Source organism: Bufo bufo, chromosome 1 (assembly GCF_905171765.1).
Source record: "Bufo bufo chromosome 1, aBufBuf1.1, whole genome shotgun sequence".
NCBI lineage: Eukaryota > Metazoa > Chordata > Amphibia > Anura > Bufonidae > Bufo > Bufo bufo.
The window spans coordinates 734,903,843-734,927,117 of NC_053389.1; the positions used below are offsets into that span (position 1 = coordinate 734,903,843).

General features: G+C 43.5%; 1 protein-coding gene across 7 annotated transcripts in view; it reads left to right on the forward strand.

Moving 5' to 3' along the window:
* Positions 1-23,275, forward strand: part of TET3 (tet methylcytosine dioxygenase 3) — an 80,968-nt gene that overhangs the window by 40,177 nt on the left and 17,516 nt on the right. For all 7 annotated transcript variants that reach the window (XM_040414392.1, XM_040414393.1, XM_040414397.1 and 4 more), the window contains one exon: positions 1,093-3,544. In XM_040414392.1, the coding sequence (XP_040270326.1) occupies positions 1,093-3,544 (2,452 nt within the window). The remainder of the gene's footprint in view (positions 1-1,092; positions 3,545-23,275) is intronic.

A 23,275-nucleotide genomic window follows, 5' to 3' on the forward strand; every position in this document is an offset into this window, starting at 1 on the left:
TCATAGCTGCATACAAAACTGAGTTTTAATATGGATATGTGCATGAGACCTACATAGTGCTATTGGACCACAGGGACTGGTGAAAGTGAATCAACTTCTCCGACGAGCAGTTATTAGCAAGGTATCTGTCCTTACCAGTCCTAAATCGGCTGTATAGTGTGGGTATAACGGTCTATGAGTGGTACTAGAGATGAGCGAATTTCATATTTTGAAATTCGTTCACGCTTCGCTTGGTGGTAAAAGCAGAATTGCGTTATGGATTCCGTTACCACGTCCTCTACTGCATAACGGAAACGGGACGGATCCATTATGCAGCCCATAGACTTCTATTATGACGGAAGGAATAACTGACTCTAGAGGCATCCCGTTATGCATTCAGTCATAGAATTGCGTTATGGTCCGTGGTAACGGAAACCAGAACGCAATTCTGCTTTAACCACCAAACGAAGCGTGAACGAATTTCATAACGTGAAATTCTCTCATCTCTAAGTGGTACTATACCATAAACAAGTTCTCATTAATATTAGTCATTGGTAAGTAGTGCCGGTAAATTACTTATGGAATATCCCACTAAATTTAAGCATCCATTGTGTGAAGCTCACTTTGTAATCATTGGTGTACTGCACAATCCAGCATTGGTCCCAAGAGAGCACTTCTTGTCTGTGATAGATGCTGTTTAAGAACACATCTGTAATACTAGTATTTTTACATTGTTTTGTGCAGTGTAATTTTGCGTCTGCGTTGGGGGCTCACCGTGGAACATAGGAACTAGAGTAGTGAAACGTCCACAAACTGAATGTTTTTTTTACGATCAACGTTCTTCAAGATAACATTCTATGACTAAGCAAGTTCAGTTTTGTGCCTAATAACCCAACTGAATATTTGCATCACCCAACTGTAATTGTTGAGCTTCCCAGTTACTGGGGAAATTTTCGTGTGACACTCACTATGTCACAAAAAGTTGATTTTTATCTATATGCTTAAACATTTTACCACTTGGAGGGCTGTAAAGTTATTTTGTTAGTTATTAGTGACTTAAAAAATTTGTATATTAATTTTGTTTTGTTCTTTTTCATTTTTGTCTTTCCCCAGAATTGTTCAGAAAGTATTTTAGTTGATGGACCCAAAACAGAGCAAATGGAAACGGGGCCAGCCAATCCTGTTGAAGAAGGAAGGGTGATGCAGGCATGTGACAGAGTCCTGCTGAATAAAGGATGTGAAGATTTGGGAAGCAGGCTACTAATGGAAGCAAACAGTTGGTTAAGCAATACTCCTATCCAACAGGATTCTGGTGAAAAAATAAATTGGGAAAATGCTCACATCAATCATGCTGCTGCTAACAGTTCAAATTTAGAAGATGCCAAAAACCTAGTAGCATTCTCTGCTGTGGCCGAGGCTGTGTCCTATGGTTTACCAGCATCAGGGACACCATCTATGGCTTCAATGCAGCTGTATGAAAAGTTCAATTATGAGACAAATAGAGAAAGCTCTGGCATTCCAGAAAATAAACCACCACCTTGCCCAGAAGATCTAAATACTCTAAAAACAGCCCTGGAACTCGCAAAACATGGCATGAAACCCCCAAACTGTAACTGTGATGGACCCGAATGTCCTGATTACTTGGAATGGCTTGAGAACAAAATTAAATCTGCTGTTAAGGACCATCAAGATGGCTCACACAACCCACTCAGTCACGTCAGCAGGGAAAAGAACTACTCGAAAGAACAGGTGCTTGCACTAGAAAATAAGATTGCAAAATGCCCATCTGGCTCCCTTCCCTTTTCTCAAAATGCATGGAGCATTGCGAAAGAGAAAAATATAAGTCTGCAAACTGCGATCGCCATAGAAGCGCTTACTCAATTGTCTTCTGCACTTCCACAAACAAACAAGGATTGCCCCAATGGCCCTTCACAGACACCTTTACCTTCCCATGATCGTCTAACACATTTTCCGTCTGCAAAGGGGGACCAGGGTCAGTTATTACCAATGTCATGCAATGAACTGTTTCAGAATCCCCAGTCCCAACTATACACTGGTAATAATGCACTTGCTATGTCTCAACCCTCCAGACAAACTAATTGGGATCAAAACAAAACCTCTAGTTATCCAGAAGGACAATACATTCCAGAAAAAATATCTCATGGCACTCCTATGCTGCAAAATGAGACATCCACTCCACAAAAATCTGAATTTATGCAGCAATGGGTTCAAGGTCCAGAGCAACGAAAAACGCCGTCAGATCCCATGACCGGGTTGAAGCAGTTGCTTGGGAATCCAGATGATTACATTAAGTCTGGTTTCAAGGGACCTGAGTCCATAACCCCCAAAGTAAAAAAGTCTAAACAAAGCTCTGTTAAGAAAGAAACCCCAACATCAGATTTTTACAAAATGTCACCAGATCAGCAGTTATCTCAGCTGTTCCAAGAAGCAAATATGCATAGGAATGCACAGGCTGCATTACAGCAACACCTTCACCATAAACGCAACCTCTTCATAGACCCACACACTAAACAGGAGGTTCCACCAGAACAACACTGGTGGGTGCCAAGCCCACAAAAGGTCCCAAAGACCACAGATAAGCCAGTAAAGGAGAGGAAAAAGAGAGGGCAATCGCCATCGCAAAAACAAACTGAGCCGAAAATAAAAGCCCCTCGTAAACAAATACAGATTAAAAAAAACAAGCAAAAAGATGGCCAGGACCTCTTCTTGCCAGTGAGCCAAATTAAAATAGAAGAATTTCGCCAATTTCTGCATGAAGGGAGCAAACCAAATGAAAAGGTTGAGCAGTCTCTTTCCAATGACAAATCAATGGTGCTTACATCACAGCTTGGGTTACAGGCTAATCTTCACAACAGATTTACATTAAACACTCAGGAAATGTGCTCTGTAAATCAGTCTGATGGGCAGGGCAATAGCTTATCACTTGGTATTCCTCAAACCAACAGTTTTGGTGCTAAAAATACAAATGCGGCATCTTCAGTTGATGACACCAGCTCTAGCTCTGGACAGAGCGAATCTGTCAGTCAGCAGGCCAATGTAGGTCATGTTTCTGCTCAAAATGATCTAATTGATGACAAATTTGAAGACTTGATTAGGCAGTTTGAAGCAGAGTTTGGTGATGACTTCCCGCTCCCAAGTACAGTGGTGGCCTCTCAAAATGGTGCAAGTCCTGCAAAACCAGCAACTTCTTTAGAGCCACAGGCTAGACTCCCATTTCTTCCTCAACCACTGTCTGCTCCAAGGTCTACCATGCCCTTAGGACAGGAATTGTCTCAGAATTATGAAAGCCTGTTCTCCTCCAAACCTCCAAAACAAGTCAAAATTGAGACTTCTGGTGCTATTACAGTGGTATCTACCACATGCTCATTCTCAGAGGAAAATCAACAACTTGATGGGACTCCTACAAAAAGCGAACTGCCATTTAATCCTACTCTTAGTGGGTTTTTGGAATCTCCATTAAGCTATTTAACATCTCCAACCAAGAGTTTATTGGACACTCCAGCTAAGCAGGCTCAGTCTGAATTTCCAACGTGTAACTGTGTGGGTAAGTACAAAAGTTTTATTTATGTGCTAAGTTTAAGATGGTTTACTGTGCAAGATGACAGCTTTTCACAATGTGCACACATGTCAAACATTACAGGATGGGACAAATGAACAGTAAGCATCAGCACAAACAGGCATGACTTGTAAGTAAATGATGAGAAGTGCAAATGTTGGAAAGGAAACTATAGGATTTCGGCTTCTTGTGGGTGCACTCTGCTCTAGACAAAACAGTTGCTCAGGCTGTAGCACCCTAAGCTAAGCTTCAAAACTTACCAGCAGTTACATCATATTGTAGTCTTAGTGCATTACTGGCTTAGTGTGTGCTCCTTTTAAAGTTTGGAAGAGTTATCATTACATGAGGCACTGTACAGTAATTTATGTAGGAAACACTTAGTCTGGCCATATACATAAGCTTGCTGTTGGCCAAACACTGGTTCGGCCAACAGCTACTTTCCAACCACCCCATACACATGCCCGCTCAGCCAACTGGTATTGTGTATGGGAAGTATAAGAAGAGGTGGCTGTCAGCCAAATGAGAATTCATCAAGTGTGCATATGTCCTGAACGGGGAGAAAGTTGCTGCCAGATTCTATTAGCAACTTATATCCCCATGACCAAATAGGTTGAACAGCGGAAAACCAACTGCCTGATCCAAATTTCCCCAACATCTGCCATCAGGATGGAATTGGGAGGTCCCCATACACTTTAGATGGCAGCTAGTCAAAATTGTCAGGTTCATCCGACATTGATCTAATGTGTATGGCCATCTTGAAGCTGGTGTATCATTGAGACTTGTAGTGTGGTTTTGCAATTTTAACTGAGCTGCATCTGCAGTCTGAAGGAATACTATGAGTTGCATGCACCATATTACACTTGTGCAGCTGACACTCAATAGTTTTATAGTTGTCCAAGTCCAAGCCTTGAAGGGGTTGTCCGGTTTCAGGATAGGTCATCAATATCAAATTTGAAGTGGTTCGACTCCTGACACCCCTACCAATCAGCTGTGTAAAGAGAACACAGTGCTCTTGGAACAGTGTTCTCTTCACTGTGAATCTACTTCCCGTTGGCATTTCAGCAGTGAGCAAGCGTAATTACAGCTCTTCTGTCCCATTTACTTGAATGGGAAGGAACAGTTGTAGTTACACTCCACCTCACTTCAAGTGAATGGGATGAAGGAGCTGGAAGTACACAAGCTCAACGCTGCGATGTGGACAGTGAGCAGGTAAACGGTGAGCATAGCTCCCAAGAGCGCTGTGTTCTCTTCACACACCTGATCAGTGAGGGTGTCGGGAGTCAGACCCTGCCAACCTGATATTGAGGACCTAATATCGCAAAATTGACAACCCTTTTTAACTTTCCATATATGTTCAAACACAATTTCTTAAACCCGCTTGTTGTTGGTAATACCAATGGGGCGGTCCTCCAGTGATGGATGTCACAGGAGAAAGGATTGTCCAAGTTGAATTTCAACATGTGTGATACTTTGTTTCAGTTGCAGACATTGATGCCAGATAAACTGCCATCACTTGTCAATTGATGCTGCTTAGTCATTTACAAGATGAGAAAGTTTAATTGCTTATTCAATGAAACTTTTACAAAAGACCATCTCATAGAGGAGACCACCCTTTTATGTAGACCAGGTTACCTGTGACAGATCATGAGTTCCATGTACTATGTTTTCTGGCCATCTCCTTTAAAAGAACCACCGTTCCAGGTTGGCTTAAAAATATTAACCAACAGAATTATTTAGCTCCAGATTTAGAGATTATATTGCAACCGTAACCCTATATGTATGACCTAGTTGGTCAAATATTTACATAGTTACATAGTTAATACGGTTGAAAAAATACATAAGTTCAACCAAGGGATAGGTGGGGATGCGAATCCCAGAAGGAAGTGAGACTCTGATTTCTACACATTTTCATAAGCATTAATGTTGTTTACTTTTAAGAATTCGTCTAAACCCTTTTTAGAACTGTCCACTGTTCCTGCTGTGACCACATCCTGAGGAAGTCTATTCCACAGCTTCACAGTTCTTACAGTAAAGAAGTTTTGACGCTTCTGGAGACTGAACTTTTTCTTCTTCAGTCGGAGGCAGTGCCTCCTTGTCTTTTGAGAGCATTTTACATGGAACAGTTTTTCACCGTATTTTTTGTATGGCCCATTATATATTTGTATAGGTTTTCCAGCTGCAGTGCATCCTTTCTATGGACTGGTGCCAAGAACAGAACTGCGTATTCCAGATGAGGCCGCACCAGCGCTTTGTAAAGTGTTAATATTACATCCTTGCACCGCGAGTCCATGCCTTGTTTAATGCATGACGATATCCTGGTGGCCTTAGAAGCAGCTGATTGACATTGTATGCTGTTATTTAATCTACCATCTACAAGGACACCTAAATCCTTCTCTATAAGTGACTCTCCCAGTGTTACATCCCCTAGGACACATGAAGCACAGAGATTACTACCAAGATGCATAACTTTACATTTATCCACATTGAACCTCATTTGCCAAGTTGATGCCCAAACACTCAGTGTCCAAGTCATCTTGTAGTTTGACATTAGAGATGAGCGAATTTCCGCTTATGAAATTTGTTCACACTTCGTTTTGTGGTAAAAGGTGAATTGCGTTATGGATTCTCTTACCACGGACCATAACGCAATTCTATGACGGAATGCATAATAGAATGCCTTTAGAGGCATTCCGTTATTCATTCTGTCATAATAGAAGTCTATGGGCTGCAAAACTGATCCGTCCAATTTACGTTATGCAGGGGAGGACAAACTCTGCATCATTAGAAATTACCAGATCCAACAGAGCATTGCCCCTAGTGGGAGCTTCTACAAAATGGCCCATAAAGTGGTCCTGCAGCAAATGAGGAATTTTCTCCCTTTTGCGGTTGAGGCAGAATCATGACCCCAGTCAATGTCTGGGAAGTTAAAATTTCCCATTATGACCACTGTACCAGCCTGTACAGCCCACTCTATTTGGTTATACAGTTGCGTTTCTATCTCCTCTGTGATGCTAGGGGGTCTATAGATTACACCAAGTATTATTTTTTTCAGTGTTTATATCCCTTTTGAAATTCCACCCATAAGGTTTCCACATCCTCACCATCCTCACCCACAATTGCCTCTTTCACACTTTTCTTCAGATCACTCCTCACATACAGGCACATACCACCACCTTTTCTATTGACCCTGTCTTTTCCTAAATGGTGTAAAACCCTCAATATTTACAGCCCAGTCATGTGAAGAGTCCAACCATGTCTCAGCCACACCAACTACATATATGTGTTCTTCTAGTACCATAGCCTCCAACTCCCCCATTTTGCTAGCTAGACTTACATTTTAAATTACTTTTACCTGTAAAGTAAATATCTGGGATTTTTGGGTTACCTTGGTTGATGTTTGTATGTAACAGGTTCTTGTTACCAGAAGTTCTTTTTTTCATCATTGTATAGTTTTGCCCAGTCTAATCCCTACTTTCCTGTCTAATCCCAGCCCCCACCTTATCCCCATTGTCCCCTTCTATATCCCACTCTCTGTCTACACTATCTATCCCCTTATTAGTATGACCCCCCCCCTTGCCCCAGATCCTAGTTTAAAAGCTCCTCCAGCCATTTAACCCTTTTTTTTTTTTACCCCCAGGGCAGTTGCACCCTCCCCATTAAGGTGCAGCCTGTCCCTACTGTAGAGCCTGTAACCCGCAGAAGTCGGCCCAGTTTTCCATGAACCCAAACCCTTCCTTCCTGCACCAGCTTCTGAGCCACTTATTAAACTCCCTAAGCTCCCGTTGCCTCTCTGGTGACGCTCGTGTTTCAGAAAAAACTTCCCTGGAGGTCCTGGACTTGAGCTTCTCACCTAGTTCCCTAAAATCATTTTTAAGGACCTTCCATCTCCCCCTGACTTTGTTATTGGTGCCAATGTGTACCATAACCGCCGAGTCTTCCCCAGCCCCACCCAGCAATCTGTCAATCCTATCCGCAATATGCCGAACCCGAGCACCCAGAAGACAACACACTGTTCGGCATTCACGGTCTCTGCGACAGATGACCCTGTCTGTCCTCCTAATAGTGGAGTCCCTTACCACCAGCATTTGTCTAACCTTTGCTGAACTCCTTTTCCCAACCTTCCTGCAGCAGTCATCCTCCTGGTTGCTAGGACAAACGCCCTGCTGCAGTGTTGCTGGCCCAAACAGGCATATTTACTAGGGTGTTCCAGCTCAGGACTAGCCTCCCTGGTACTTTTCCCTCTACCCAGGGGCATAGCTATAGAGGAAGCAGGGGGAAGTGGCTGCTTTGGGGCCCATTCAGGAGGAGGAGGACTAAAAGATTTTGTCAGGGCCCCCTCAACAGTATTGCACAATGAAATTATATACAGTGACAGTATAGACAGTGTAGAAAACGGATGGAACAGCTGCCGGGCCTGGTCTGAGAGAGCGATCTTTACTAGCCACAGGAATGGGGGCAGCATGAAAGGAAGGGGTTGTGAAAAAATTACTGGAGGAGGGGGGCCCCATTCAAAAATTTGCTGTGGGGCCCAGTCATTTCTAGCTGCGCCACTGCCTCTACCCCTTCTTCCTACATTAACCCAACTGCTGACCTGATCTTGCCCTCCTCCTCCTCCCACCTCCATTACACTGACCCCAGTCAGTACCTGCACAGTGAGGTATAAGCCTCTCTCCAGGTCTGCAATGCCCTTAAGTGTTTCAAGCTGCTTATTTAGATCCAGGATCTGGGCTTCCAAATCATCGAGTGCAAATGTATTCACCCTCGAATGGCTCCTCAAGGCACGCATACATTGCACAGGACACACTTAGGCCTCATGCACACGAACATATGTATTTTTTGCGGTGTTCAAAAAACTGATCCGCTAAAAATACGGATGACGTCTGTGTGCATTCCGTATTTTGCGGAACGGAACAGCTGGCCCCTAATAGAACAGTACTATCCTTGTCTGTAATGTGGACAATAATAGGACATGTTCTATTTTTTTGCGGAACGGAAATACGGAAACGGAATGCACACAGAGTAACTTCCGATTTTTTGCGGACCCTTTGAAATGAATGGTTCCGTATACGGTCCGCATATAAACGGAACGGACACGGAGAGAAAATATGTTTGTGTGCATAAGGCCTTAGTATCATTGTCCATGAAGCACATGTTGAAATGGGGATGAACAGTAAAGAAGGAAAACGGTAAATATGAGCTAGAATTAGACCCTGTCTGCTGTAGCTGGAGGACTAGCTAGTATCAAGCCAACAACACTCAAGGAAAATCTATCAAACCTTAGTTTCTTGCTCCTTGTCTTAAACTTCGGTTCTGTAAACTCCACTTATTCACAAGCCCACTTGGTAGAGCGAGCTCAGGATAAGTTCAGTGGTGCAATTAATAGCACCTGGAAGCACAAACCATTCCCCTTAACCAGGTACACAGCAGAGGAAAAAATGCAAGCCCTTAACTCAAAAGGACCTTTGCTATAAACTATAGGCATCTATTTGCAATCACACTCGGCACCAGCACTCCGGTTCTTTAAACTCCACTTATTCACAAGCCCACTTAGTACAGCAAGCCCAGGTAGAGCGAGAGGGTGGCTACCTTCCCTTTGCAGTGATTGCTACTGGGGATATTTTTTTTTTGTTGCCAGCAGTTGCTTACTTTGGCGATAAAGGCCGATGGAGGCTGGCTTCTATTTTAAAGGGGGTTGTCTTCATAAAACATCCTCATTCTTTTTAAATGTCAAACTCTATAAAATCTATACAATCTTACATTTCAGTTCAGTTTGTAAGAGTGACTTTCTGGGTGAGAAGAGCGATAATCTGATGAATTAAAGGGGTTGACTCACCTCCTGATTTCAGTCCTCCGTGCACGACTCCTGGGGCAACTCATGGCCTGTGCGTGCTCCTGAGGCTGCTAGTGTATCAGAATCACTAGCAGTCTCAGCGGAGCAGACCCTGTACAACCAGTGGTAAGTGGTTGCCGTGATCTGATTCTTAGATGAGGGAATGACGGTGGAGATTGAGAGGTGGCCAGGAATGGGACCTAATCAATTCCCGGCAACCAGAAAGGCCGGCTCTTTTCTTGCTGTACGACTCGCGGCCACCGCTGTAACCCCTAGAGACAAGCCGTCTATAAAGAGGAAGATGATGATGGTGGAGACCAGAGCCATTACTGCTTAATGCATCTACATTAGTAAGTTACTTATATCAATGTTATACACATAATAGATATAACTTGTTAAGGTGAGACAACCCCTTTAATGGAATAATTAAAAATATGCAAGTCTTGTTTTGTCACACATCCCTAAAGCCCACAGTACCTAGTTGCCAGTAACCATAGTCAAAACTAAAAGAGGTTGTCCATTTTAAACAATACCTTATGTTATAAGGTTGTCCCACTGCCTGTACCCCAAGGGATTAGCAGTAGTATCCTACTATTACTATGACCGTTCTCTTCAAACCTCACAGAACTAAGGTCACAACCATAATTGACACAGGGACATCTTTAGAGAATTTTATACATTTATAAGTTCACCAATCTCTGGTTCTAATCTTCCAGTAGCAGAATGACCGCCACCCCAAGTAAGAACAATTTGATAATAGAATATAATAGTCATTACAATGGTAAACCTAACAAACAAAAAAACTATACCAGGATCCATATAAAATGAATAACTACTGTTTACAGACCATTCTTCCATTCTATTTAGGGAAGTCTTAAGGGATTGTGTAGCTCCCAATAGCTCCTCTACTTGAAACGTCTTAAAACAGCGGAAATCCCCACCCAGACACAATCTAACAATAATACCACGTTATACGGATATTCTGGAATGTCGGTCATGGCCATGCATGTGTGAGAACATAGACGGTTACGGTTATTTTATTATAACTTCTGTGCTAATTGATATAGATATGCGAATATAACACAGGATTCACAAAGCGTTAAAATACCACATTCCTGAATGGCAAGATAAACAATTTCTACTGTCCCCGTCTATAACCGTAACCAGGAAACTACACAAGGGGTTAATTACCCGCCAGCTACTCTTACGAATCAGTACTGGCGTCCTGGTTGCTTAGTAACTTCCACCGCCTCTTTACCACATGCATTTGTCAACCATTCTCCAAGGTTGAGCAGCTGGGCGGTGAGTCCACGCCACAAGCCAGCTGTAATACTCTGAATATCTTCCCTACCTACTTCACTTTTGCGCTGTGTGCAAATAATTAGACGCCTCGGTTCTTTCAGTCACCACTAGGAACGAACATTGAACTTTGGTCCTTTTGGCACCTTTTTTTGAGCTGACTTGACTAATGTTCTGTTATGGGTGGAGAAGACCATAGACCTTTTGCGATGAATAGAATATATGTTAAGTAGCATCGATCTAGTCTATGTGAAATGCATTCTTCACACGGTTTAGATTCTGAGTGTTGCAAAGAGATATGTAGAGATCGTATCTCCTGCTTGAATGGAGACTGTCCTATCGCTATAGCCTCAGTAGTGATTCTACTATGTACAGCAAGTCACTGCTTTGGCCAGTTCTTGTCTGCTTCGGCCATGTGCATGCACGGCATATCATTGAGCTGTTCCTGGCTTCTTAGCCCTCATGAATGTAGGTAAGGGGAAACAACCTACCAAGGTAACTGGAAGAAGAGAAACATGAAGTCCTCCATTGGATGGCTGTGAAACATAGCATCACCTACTTGAAACAACCAATATCTTCTTTGTGTTTTATCACCAAGTTCCGAAAATTAGGGCTTAATTTTTCTTTTCAGAAGAATATGGTGATAACTGTAGAATCCCATGCAGTCACATGTGGAGCAGTATGGAGAATTTTGAGTGCACATGAGTAGGAATTGGCAAATTCATGTATTCTTTAGTATTCACTGTTTAATTGTACTCAGAGGAAAGGTCTATATGGACATCTTCGTCCTGCTCCTTGGAATATTGTCAAGTTATTCTGTAGAATGCTATAAAATAAACTAATACTCGCCTTACTAATTTCCACACTGCTTCACCAGTCTCCTGCCAGTCTTTGTATCCTGGTTTCCAGTGATGGCTTTGACATGGATGTGTGACCACTGTTGACACCATGAGGTCACCACTGCAGCAGTCATATCCTCCCTGAAGGCCAGGATACAGAGGACGGCGGTGGACCTGGGAAGTGGTGTCAGGGGATTAGTAAGGTGAGTGTTATACAGTTTATAGCATTTTATATATATATGGTAACATTATTTCAACGGGGTTGGACAAGCCCATTAAGGCTATGTTCACATCTCCTTTAGAGGCTATGTTTGGGGTCTCCATCACAAATGACATTATATTTGACATAAAAAAAAAAAAGTAACTCCTCAGCAGAAGTTGACAATTTCAATCGGGAGTCAGTGGGATCCTCTGGGTATCAGGGGTGTCCAGCCTGAAACAGAAGCCATGATGCAGATATGAACAGAGCCTAACCTTAGTATTTCCAGCATTGTCCTACTCGGACATGACCTTTCATTTATTTTAATTTTTTAACATCTACAACCTATTGGCTAGTTTAAAGTGTTTTCCTTAACACAAAAAAGGTATTGTTACTGTTCTTGTCCAAATATCATTGTCCAAAGCAGGAGCACTAAATCAGAAGAGACTGGCGTGTGCTGCCGCTATAGTAGCCAGTTGTCAGGATACGAATAATGAGCAATAAGGAAGTTGTCACTCCTGGAGGAGTTTAGAATTTTATTACCAGTCAAGGCAAGGGCCATGCCATCAGTCAAGGACTGATAAGGAATTGTCAGCAGGACTAAACTAGGGTGAACTCCCCAACACACTGTAGGTGGCTGGAGCAAGGTCCAGTGGTTCAGGGAGGAACCTTCTGCGTGCCAACACTAAATCTCGCAGGCCTGCCTTCTGTTGTAGTAGAAAGTTGAGAGGTCAGGTTAGTTCTAGGTAGCCACCAGACACATGATTTTTACAATAACTATGGTGCAGTAAAATTTAAAAGCCTCAGAATATTCCATTGTAGACTCATCAACACTGTGCCCTAAGGTATTTATACTTGCTGCTTGATCGGTCACAGTGGGATTAATAATCATGGGATCGTTCCTACGAAGGATGCTGCCACCCACATTACAGACCAAATTGGCCATTGCCTGTTCAGCTGACATTTTCCAACCTGTTGGACAACATTTCAGCAGAAAGAACTCGGACTTTGGCCATCACAGATGATTGTTCACATTAAGGGTACTTTCACACTTGCGTTAAAGTTTTCCGGTATTGAGTCCCGTTCTCGGGGCTCACTACCGGAAAAAAACTGATCAGCTTTATCCTAATGCATTCTGAATGGAGAGCAATCCGTTCAGGATGCATCAGTTCAGTCCCTCTTACGTTTTTTTGACGGAGATAATACCGCAGCATGCTGCATTTTTCTCTCCGGCCAAAAATACTGGTCACTTACCGGAATGCCGGATCCGGCATTAATTTACATTGAAGTGTAGTAGTGCCGGATCTGGCATTAAGTGTTCCGGCAAAACGGACCCGGCTTTCCGGTCTGCGCATGCGCAGACCTTTAAAAATGCGGGGGGAGAGATAATACCGGATCCGTTTTTCATCCTGCCAGAATCCTCTGCCACAAGTGTTAAAGTACCCTAAGTGGGATATTTATCAAGTCTGCTATGCCAGGATTGTGGCGTTAAAATGTCGCAAACGTGTGGCGTTTTATGTATTTTTTTTTTATTTTTACTTTGTGATATTTCATGAGCTTTTGCCACTTTCTAAAGTGGCTGGACAGGATTAGGAAAAGTCAGGAATAGTGTTGTCTTATTTAAAAAAAAATAAAAAAGGCAAGCAACCCCCCTCTTACTGACAGTGGCTAAACCACATCACACTTGCACCAAATTGATTAAAACACTTTTTATAAGTTTGCTGCAGCAACACAAACCAAAGACCTCTCTAATAGACTAGGGCTACACAGCGACATGTGTTTCACGACAAAGTCAAAGAAAAGTCGTGCTGCAAAGAAAGTGTGACTTATCTCCATCTTCCTGTTGTGCGAATGTTTGAGCTTTTTGGCTCGTTGAAGTCAGTGGAAAAATAGTCCCCTGTGACCCTCGATACAAAATCGATCATGTCTGGATTTTTTGAGACTGTGGCAGCGTGTTGTGTGTCATATTGCAACATCATTAGGTGCATTGTCGTGTGATATGTCTCTGTGTAGCCCTAGCCTAACTGTCCATAGCAGTAGTGGCAAAGATAAATAAGACATACCGGGATGTTTTGCTTGGTCGGGTCACATACACCGTTTAGGGTACTTTCACACTAGCGTTTTTCTTTTCCGGCATAGAGTTCCGTCCTAGGGGCTCAATACCGGAAAAGAACTGATCAGTTTTATCCCCATGCATTCTGAATGGAGAGCAATCTGTTCAGGATGCATCAGGATGTCTTCAGTTCAGTCTTTTTGACTTCTCAGGATGGAGATAATACCGCAGCATGCTACGGTTTTATCTCCGTCCAAAAAACCTGAACACTTGGCTGGAATTTTTTTTTTCCATAGGAATGTATTAGTGCTGGATCCGTCCTTCCGGTCTGCTCATGCGCAGGCCGAAAAAAAGGTGATTAAACAAATAATGCTGGATCCGTTTCCCAGATGACACCGGCATTTCAGTGCATTTGTAAGACTGATCAGGATCCTGATCAGTCTTACAAATGCCATCAGTTGGCATACTGTTTGCCGGATCACTTTGCCGCAAGTGTGAAAGTACCCTTATATTTCACACGTCCGTAAGTGTTTTGCGGATCCGCAAAGCACTGACACCTGCAATGTGCGATCCGCAATTTGCGGACCCCACATCACAGACACTATAATAGAAAATGCCTTTTCTGGTCCGCAATTGCGGACAAGAATAGGACATGTTCTATTTTTTTCAGAAACGGAATTGCGGATCCCGAAAAAATGGATCCTAAAAAAATGCGGATCCCGAAAATGCGGATGCGCATCTGTTCCAGCCCTATTGAAAGTGAATGGACCCCAACATTAGCCAACATCTGTTTATCTGTTTTTAGTAATATGAAAATCTGTTAAAAATAAAGGTTCTCCTACAACCAAACTGAGATGTGATGTCATATAAATTAACCCTTCCATGCCCGATGACGTACATGTACGTCATCGGACCGGTCTTTAAACATGGCGCCCACAGCGGGTGCCATAGCTGCCGGGTTTCTGCTATTTTAAATAGCAGAGACCCGCGGCACATGTATGCGATCAGCCATAAGGCTGATCACATACATTTTCCACTTCAGATGCCGTGGTCAAATGTGACCATGGCATTTTCTCAGTCCGGAAGCAGAAGTTGCACACTTCTGCTCCAGTAACAGCTCTCCCCGACTGAGATCGGGGAACCTGTTATATCTATGAAATAGCCCAAAGCCTCAAGCAGGCTTCTGAGCTTATTTCAGGACTATACCAATAGAGGCCACGAGGTGGCAGCATAGTATTGGAATAGTGCAAATGAAGTCTTCAATGATGGCTATATAGCCATCAATGAACACAATGGGCAATCTAATGATTTGCAGTTATTGTCAACCAAGGTGACAAAAAAAAAAAAAGTAAAAAAAAGTTTTTACAAATATAAGAAAAAAACAACAACCCATAAGTTCAAATCACCCCCTTTCCTAAAAATGCTAAACCAATAAAAAATAAACATCATGGGCATTGCCGCGTGCGGAAATGCCCATACTATTAAAATATAACAATATTAAGGGCTTACGGCAAATGGCATAACGGGAAACAAATAAAAAACGGCTAATTTGCCATTTCTTGTCACTTCAACTACTCAATAATTTTTTTTATAAAAAGTGATCAATAAGTCGCACACACTTCAAATTGGTATCACTGAAAAGAACAGATCATCCCGCAAAAAATGAGCCCTCACACAGCCCCATACACATAACTACAAAAAAATTATAGGGGTCAGAATATGGTTATAAAATGTATTTTTTTTCCTGAAAGGTTTTAATTTTTTCCCCCAGTATTAAAACGCAAGAAAATTTATACAAGTGTGGTATTGTTGGAACCGTACTGACCTGGAGAATGAAGATAACAGGTCGATTTTACCGCATAGTGTAATCAAGTTTTTTTTTTTTTTGTTTTTTTTTATCAGAATAGTTTTTTTTTCCAATTCTACCCCATTTGGAATTTATTTTCTGCTTCCCACTACATGGTATGCAACCGTAAATGGCACCATTAGAAAGTACAACTTGTCCCTCCAAAAATAAGCCCTAACAAGGCTATCTTGACGGAAAAATTAAAAAGTAAGGACTATGGGAAGGCGGCGAGTGAAAAACTAAGGGCTCTTTCACACTTGCGTTGTCCGAATCCGGCGTGTACTCCATTTGCCGGAATTACACGCCGGATCCGGAAAAACGCAAGTGAACTGAAAGCATTTGAAGACGGATCCGTCTTCAAAATGCGTTCAGTGTTACTATGGCAGCCAGGACGCTATTAAAGTCCTGGTTGCCGTAGTAGTAGTGGGAAGCTGGGGAGCAGTATACTTACAGTCCGTGCGGCTCCCGGGGCGCTCCAGAATGACGTCAGAGCGCCCCATGCGCATGGATGACGTGTCCATGCGATCACGTCATCCATGCGCGTGGGGCGCCCTGACGTCACTCTGAAGCGCGCCGGGAGCCGCACGGACGGTAAGTATACTGCTCCCCCGCTCCCCACTACACTTTACCATGGCTGCCAGGACTTTAGCGTCTTGGCAGCCATGGTAACCATTCAGAAAAAGCTAAACGTCGGATCCGGCAATGCGCCGAAACGCCGTTTAGCTTAAGGCCGGATCCGGATTAATGCCTTTCAATGGGCATTAATTCCGGATCCGTCCTTGCGGCAAGTGTTCAGGATTTTTGGCCGGAGCAAAAAGCGCAGCATGCTGCGGTATTTTCTCCGGCCAAAAAACGTTCCGGTCCGGAACTGAAGACATCCTGATGCATCCTGAACGGATTTCTCTCCATTCAGAATGCATTAGGATAAAACTGATCAGGATTCTTCCGGCATAGAGCCCCGACGACGGAACTCTATGCCGGAAGAAAAGAACGCAAGTGTGAAAGGGCCCTAAAACGTAAAATGAAAAATGGCCCGAGCCTAAAAGGGTTAATATTTTAAATCTGTGTGTGTGTGTGTGTGTGTGTGTGTGTGTGTGTGTGTATATATGTAGTACAATAGGGAATATTCAAATCGCCCACATGTTAAATTGATGATTGCACTGCCTCCTGTGCAGGAACATTTAAAGGGGCTTTCCTGATTCTGATGACCTACCCATTAGTATACATCATCAATATCTGATTGTGGGAGTCTGACCCCCTGGAACCCCAGCCGACCAACTGTTTGAAGAGGCCGCAGCGCCCCCAGCCATCAGTCACATGGCCTAGGAGCAGCTCTGTGCCATTCAATTAAATAGGGCTGAGCTGCAATGCTAAACACAGCTGCTGTACAATGTATGGTGCTGAGCTGCACGGAGGCCTCCTCAAACCGTTGATCAGCAGGAGTCCCATGGGGTCCCACTGATCTGATATTGATGGCCTATCTTGAGCGTAGATCATCCAATATCAGAATCTCAGAAAACCCCTGTAATATCCAAGTTTTTAAGCGGATGTAACCTGACCTTGTTTTAGTCATGTAGATAATATACTGGGTGCCAGTCTTCATCCCAAAATTCATTTTCAGACTCACTGATATGCAGTTTGCAACCTGCTTCTAGTTTCCTATTTTTCTCATGTGGGCATATCCCTCCCAGTAAAACATGCTGGATGTGCTGCCTGTGTGTCCAGGATGCTGCTGTCTTCATTTGCTGTTGTGTATGAGCATAGCTTTATCCCTGGACTTATTTCCCCTTCTACAGCTCATGAGTAGGGATGATTGAATGTCAAGTTTGGAAGTTCGGGTATATGCTGAATTGCGTTATGCATTCTGTTACCACAGACCATTATGCAATTCCATGACGGAATGCCTCTAAAGGCATTCCGTTATCCATTCCATCGTGGAATTGCGTTATGTTCCGTGGTAACGGAATCCATAATGCAATTCAGCATATACCCGAACTTCCAAACTTGATGCTTGCTCATCCCTACTCATGAGGGATCTCCTGAGGTGTGTGATTCCCCTCTCCATGCATTTTCAGTGGGTGCTCTACTTTCTCTCTATATGCCTACACAGCCTTTGATCTCCGTGCCAAAATGTCCATAGCATCTAGGTTGTAAGGAGTAAGGTATATCAAACCATCAAGTAAAAAATATGTATGGAGCAATGTAAGAAAGATGGTAGTGCATCGTCCAACAGAGCTCAGAGGACAATTGGGGCAGTGAAGATCGGCTTCTGCTACCATTCTGCCCCCATGTATTTTAACCTTGAACTTGAGCCTATGTTGCTATAAACGTCTGCATGAAGGGTGCGACTGTGTGTAAAACCATCCGTGACCAGATTTCTTCCAAGGAATGCTGCAGTAAAGACATCTGCTCTACGTAAGTCATTCAATAGCTGGGGGGGCGGCAGTATGTAATATATCTGCATTGCTGTGTTCTGCTCTACAGTACAATTTATCACTGGTATTAGTGTTGTCAGGGGAAAACACTAAATACCTACTGGTGGATGGTATGAGAGATTTATTCTTTATACCTCGTGTCATGCAGCTAGATTATTTTTTTTAATGAAGGTTATTTTTATTTTATTTTTGTCTTGTGTGTTTGTTGTGCGAATTTACATAGGAAGTATTACACCCGGTGTCATCATCCAGAAGAAAAATACGTTCTAGAACAACAAGAAGCTCTGGAGACGTAGTCTAATAAATGAATACAGTTATTCACATCTCCTTCACCTGCTCCTGGTGTATATGCCAAATGTGTCCAAAGGGGATTATTGATTTATTTTTTCCAAATTACATGCAATTTGTCTGCTTGTTTTTAAGCTGGAGCTGACATTTTACCTAAAAAAAAAAAGACCCTAAAACTACAGTAGCTGCGGAATATAGTAGTGCTATATAAGTGCATAAAATAAAATAATAATGGCCGTATGTATTTTGTGATCCGCAAATAACGGATGACATCTGTGTTGCATCTGTTTTTGTTTTGTTTTTTCTGCTGAGTCATTGACTTCAATAGGTCCATGGTCTGAATTTGAAGCCAAGAATAGGACATGTTCTCTCTATTGCGGAACGGACATACAGATCCAGAAAGAACATACATGTTACATGCTACGGTCATACTGATGGTGCTGCCACCTGTTCAGGTTTTTGATGGCAAAACCTGCCACAAGAAGGTGAATTTGACACCAGCCTGAGGGTATCACAAAGCAAAAATTTACTGCACAAGATGGCAGATCAGTGTATGATGGCTGACCTCCGGCACTCCAGCTGTGGTAAAACTACAACTCCCAAGATGCACACTTGCTTGGCTGATCTCAGGACTCCATAAAAAATAATGGAGCATGCTGGGAGTGGTAATTTCACCACAGCTGGAGTGCCGGAGCTTAGCCACCACTGGCCTAGGTGAACACTTTTTGGTGGCAGAAATGCCTCCAAAAATGTTCAAATAAATGTTTAGCTATTTAGCCCTTCCAAATTGACTGGATCCAGCAGGAAAGAGAAGTAGAAGTCCAACCCACTGCATCAAAAATCTACCACTAAAAGCTGTGTGTGACACCACCCTTAAAGGGGTTATCTAGGAATTTGATATTGATGGCCTATCCTCTGGACAAGTGCTCGGTATCAGATCGGTGAGCGCTGCCGTCTCTTCACAGCTAACCAAGCACAGTGCCGTACGTTGTATAGTGGCTGCGCTTGGTCTGATTCACTTAAGGGTACTTTCACACTTGCGTTAAACTTTTCCGGTATTGAGTTCCGTCCTAGTTTTATCCTAATGCATTCTGAATGGAGAGCAATCCGTTCAGGATGCATCAGGATGTCTTCAGTTCAGTCACTGTACGGTTTTTGGACGGAGAAAATACCGCAGCATGCTGCGGTATTTTCTCCGTCCAAAATTCCGGAACACTTGCATTATTTTACATTGAAATGCATTAACGCCGGATCCGTCACCAAGTGTTCTGGAAAAACGGATCCGGTTTGGAGGTCTGCGCATACCTTTAAATATGTGATAAAGACAAATACCAGATCCGTTTTTCAGGATGACAACCAGAGCAACGGATCTGGTATTGCAATGCATTTGTGAGACTGATCTGCATCAGGATCCGTCTACAAATGGTATCTGTTTGTATACAGATTGCCAGTTCTGGCGACGGAACTGCCTGCTGGAATCCAGCAACGCAAGTGTGAAAGTACCCTAAATTGGACTGAGCTAGGCTTAGGCCGTATCCTCGGCCAGTGACATCACTGTACATTGGTCAGATTGCCATGGCCTCTTCGAACAGCTGATCGGTGGAAACCCTGGAGTCTGAGGATAGGCCATTAATATCAAATTTCCGGTTACCCCCTTTAAGGCCTGTTTCGGCTGGGAAAAGCCTGCCAGATCAGTCACGGCAGGTTTGACAAAGGCTCACAGTAGCTGAAACGCGTCACTTACCACCTGTATGTGACCAATAAATCTACTTGAAATTACTATTAGAGCGAGTGCTGGTCCTTACTATACAATTATCTGTGGATCTTCTCTGGGACACGCGCACCGCACCGCTGAGAGCAGAAGTGCCGCTTGTATCTTCTTTCAGTCACGGCAGGGCACAACTGCGCGCTGCCAGAATTCCGTCCGGCCCCATTCACGATAATGGTGACTGGCGGGGATTCGGCCGCAGGGAGAAAAAAAAAAAAATCACACAGATCGTAACTAAAACCAAGTGAATGTGGCCAGAAAATACAGTGGAAAGGTTTGCTGTGGATTTCAGCCAGTGCACTGTCTGAAAGCCACAGGGGAGATCCACAGCGTAAAGTGACATGCTGCAGATTGTAAATTCGCACTGTGGATTTTTTACAGACTGTGGATGAGACTTTGTATAACCTCATCCACTTTGCTGTTACGCAACGGATTTGCCGCAAGAAAAAAAAAAAAAAAACGTGATGGGAAATCTGCTGCGTAACTGCCACTTTTGAACATACCCCAAAGGTCTCCTGCACATGACATTTCTGGTCCGTGTCCAATCCTCATTTTTTTTTGCAGATCACACACACACATTCGTTTCTATGGGTCCGCAAAAGATGTAATCCGTGTGCTGTCTGCAGCCAGGCTACAATTTATAGAACCTGTCCTGTTCTTTTTTTTTTTTTTTTTTTTAACAGTTAGTTCTTCAAAAATTGCAGGAGGCACACAGACCGCATCTGTATTTTGCTGATTTGTGGATCGCAAAACAGATATGATGGTGGCAAACACAATACTTATTAGACTTTATGGATTTTTACTAAAGCTGTGGTGCAACCAAAAGAACAAGCGGACACTCCATGTGGGATTTAAACTGACCACAGCTTTATAGAATAATAACACATAACTCCGAAAACGATATGCCTGCCGCAGCGAACCCAACTTCCAAGAGTCTCCAACTGAGAGATGAACCCGTGGCGTACCACGTCTCCGTAGTAACTCCCCAAATTCCATAAGTTCTGGTCTCACAACCCCGCCAAATTAAAGCTGTGACAAAACAGTATAATATAGAAATAGTAGCCGTAGACATAATTTTTTTTAGCATTTGTAATTATTTATTAATTTTTTTAAAATATATATATAATTTTTTTTTTATAACAAAATGAGATTTTGAAAACCTAAAACAACGGATAAAAACATTGGGAGGGTGGGACGGCTTGTCACCTTGAAAGACTAAAGCTGCAAATAAGGAGAGGAAAATCAAAACTAGGTATTGACTGGAATGTGTGGACCAGACATGACCCCTGCCTTGCTGGATCCTAGGGCTAGTCATGACCTCCATGGCCTCCATACAGAGGCCCCGAAAGTCACTTTTTCTGCTGCCTGAGACTGAATGACTTCTACTGTCCTTAAAGGGGTTACTCAACCCCTGAAATGCTGCACCATACACCCGGGCCCCCCACACACAATATACTTACCTTGCTCTCCGGCACCTGTGTCGCTCTTGGTCCCCACACGGCTGCTGCTTCTCCCCAGTCGCGAATGAAAACATCCAGTTTGGGGGAATTAGCCAATGGCAGGCGGTGACAGGGAGCATCGCAGGTGACGCTAGGGAGGCTAAACTCCGCCTGCCATTGGCTCACAAACCCCCCCCCCCCCCATCCGCGCATGAGGAGAAGCGGCGATGGCTGTGCGGGGACCAGGAGCGACACAGGTCCCGGGGAGCAAGGTAAGTATATTGTGTGTGAGGAGGGGGCATTTCAGGGGTCGGATAAACCCTTTAAAGAAATCTTAATGCTACACTCACACAACAGGCCATTTTTAGAACAAATTGAAGTAAATAGGGCTATAAGCATTTTTTTTTAACAGCCAGTGAATAGCTGCCATGAAAAAATAGGACATGCCCTGTTTTTGGCCCTTTTCCTAGCCAGATGGAACCCATTGAAGTCAATGGGGCAGTTTTTAAAGGGCATTAGACAGTACACCCTTCTAACAGCTGTTAAAATGGGTAGACTAGTAGAAAATGGTTTTCTAGGGGTTAAAATTTAATGAAACTACTCACCGCGTCCACTTGCACACAAGGGGCAGTCGCTCCGCTCTTGAAGGACCTGCACTCCCAGCCTGATGAGGGAGACCCTAAGATGTCGTCAGACCCTTGTCACATGGCCATAATATTATTACCTCCATGTTATGGCCTGAATGCATGGACCTTCAACTCAACATAGCCCATCATTGGGGTTTATGGTACAGTATACAGGAGGGACGGATCTTGCAGCAGATTTCTCGGTGGCGTGTAATTATGCCACGTGTGAATCTGCCCTGATTCTTCACTGGACTTGCACACTGAAATACACTTATTACTCCTCTGGCTACACATAAAGCCTTGTAAAGAGATGGGTACACTGCAAAAATACCAAATCTCACGATAAGAGGAGGGCAGGGAATTTACCCCAAAGTCACCCTGCAAATTTAATCTATTTTTTCCCAGTCGCATCAGACCATGCCCCACACTTTTCCAGTAAGCTATACCGCTACCTCTAGTGGACCCCACGTGTCTCGGGGGCACAGCTCTGCCTGTGTAATAATAGGAGTGTCCACAGGTAGGGGGCGCAATGCTTGGTGCTGGCAACCCATGCTATGCCACTGTGTGGGGGGCACTCAGGAGGCATTGTCACAGAGTGGGAATACTATTATGGTGTGCCACACAAAGGACATTAAAAAGGCACAAAAAGAACTTATTGGGACTGGGCGCGTATGAACATGGATTGGGTGAGGTTAGAGAGGGGGCTTAAAGGGTTTCTATCACTTTGTTTCACCTATTTAGCTTTCAGACACTAGCGATCCGCTAGTGTCTGCTTTATCTAACCATCCTAATATAAGAGCTTATTGTCCTGCCGTTTAGCTAAAAGAATAACTTATATAGATATGCAAATGAGCCTCTAGGTGCTATGGGGGCGTCATTAGCACCTAGAGGCTCCGTCTACCTTAACAAACTGCCGCCGCCCAGCGCGTCCCTCCAGCCCGCCCATCTCCAGCTGAAGCGATCCTCTCCGTGCGCGTCTCTGTTCTGCGCATGCGCAGTGAATGTCTGATCGCTTCCCTGCTCAGACATCTCCACTGCGCCTGTTCCTCGGAGCACTATGACGTCATCGGCGCAGGCGCAGTGGAGATGTCTGAGCA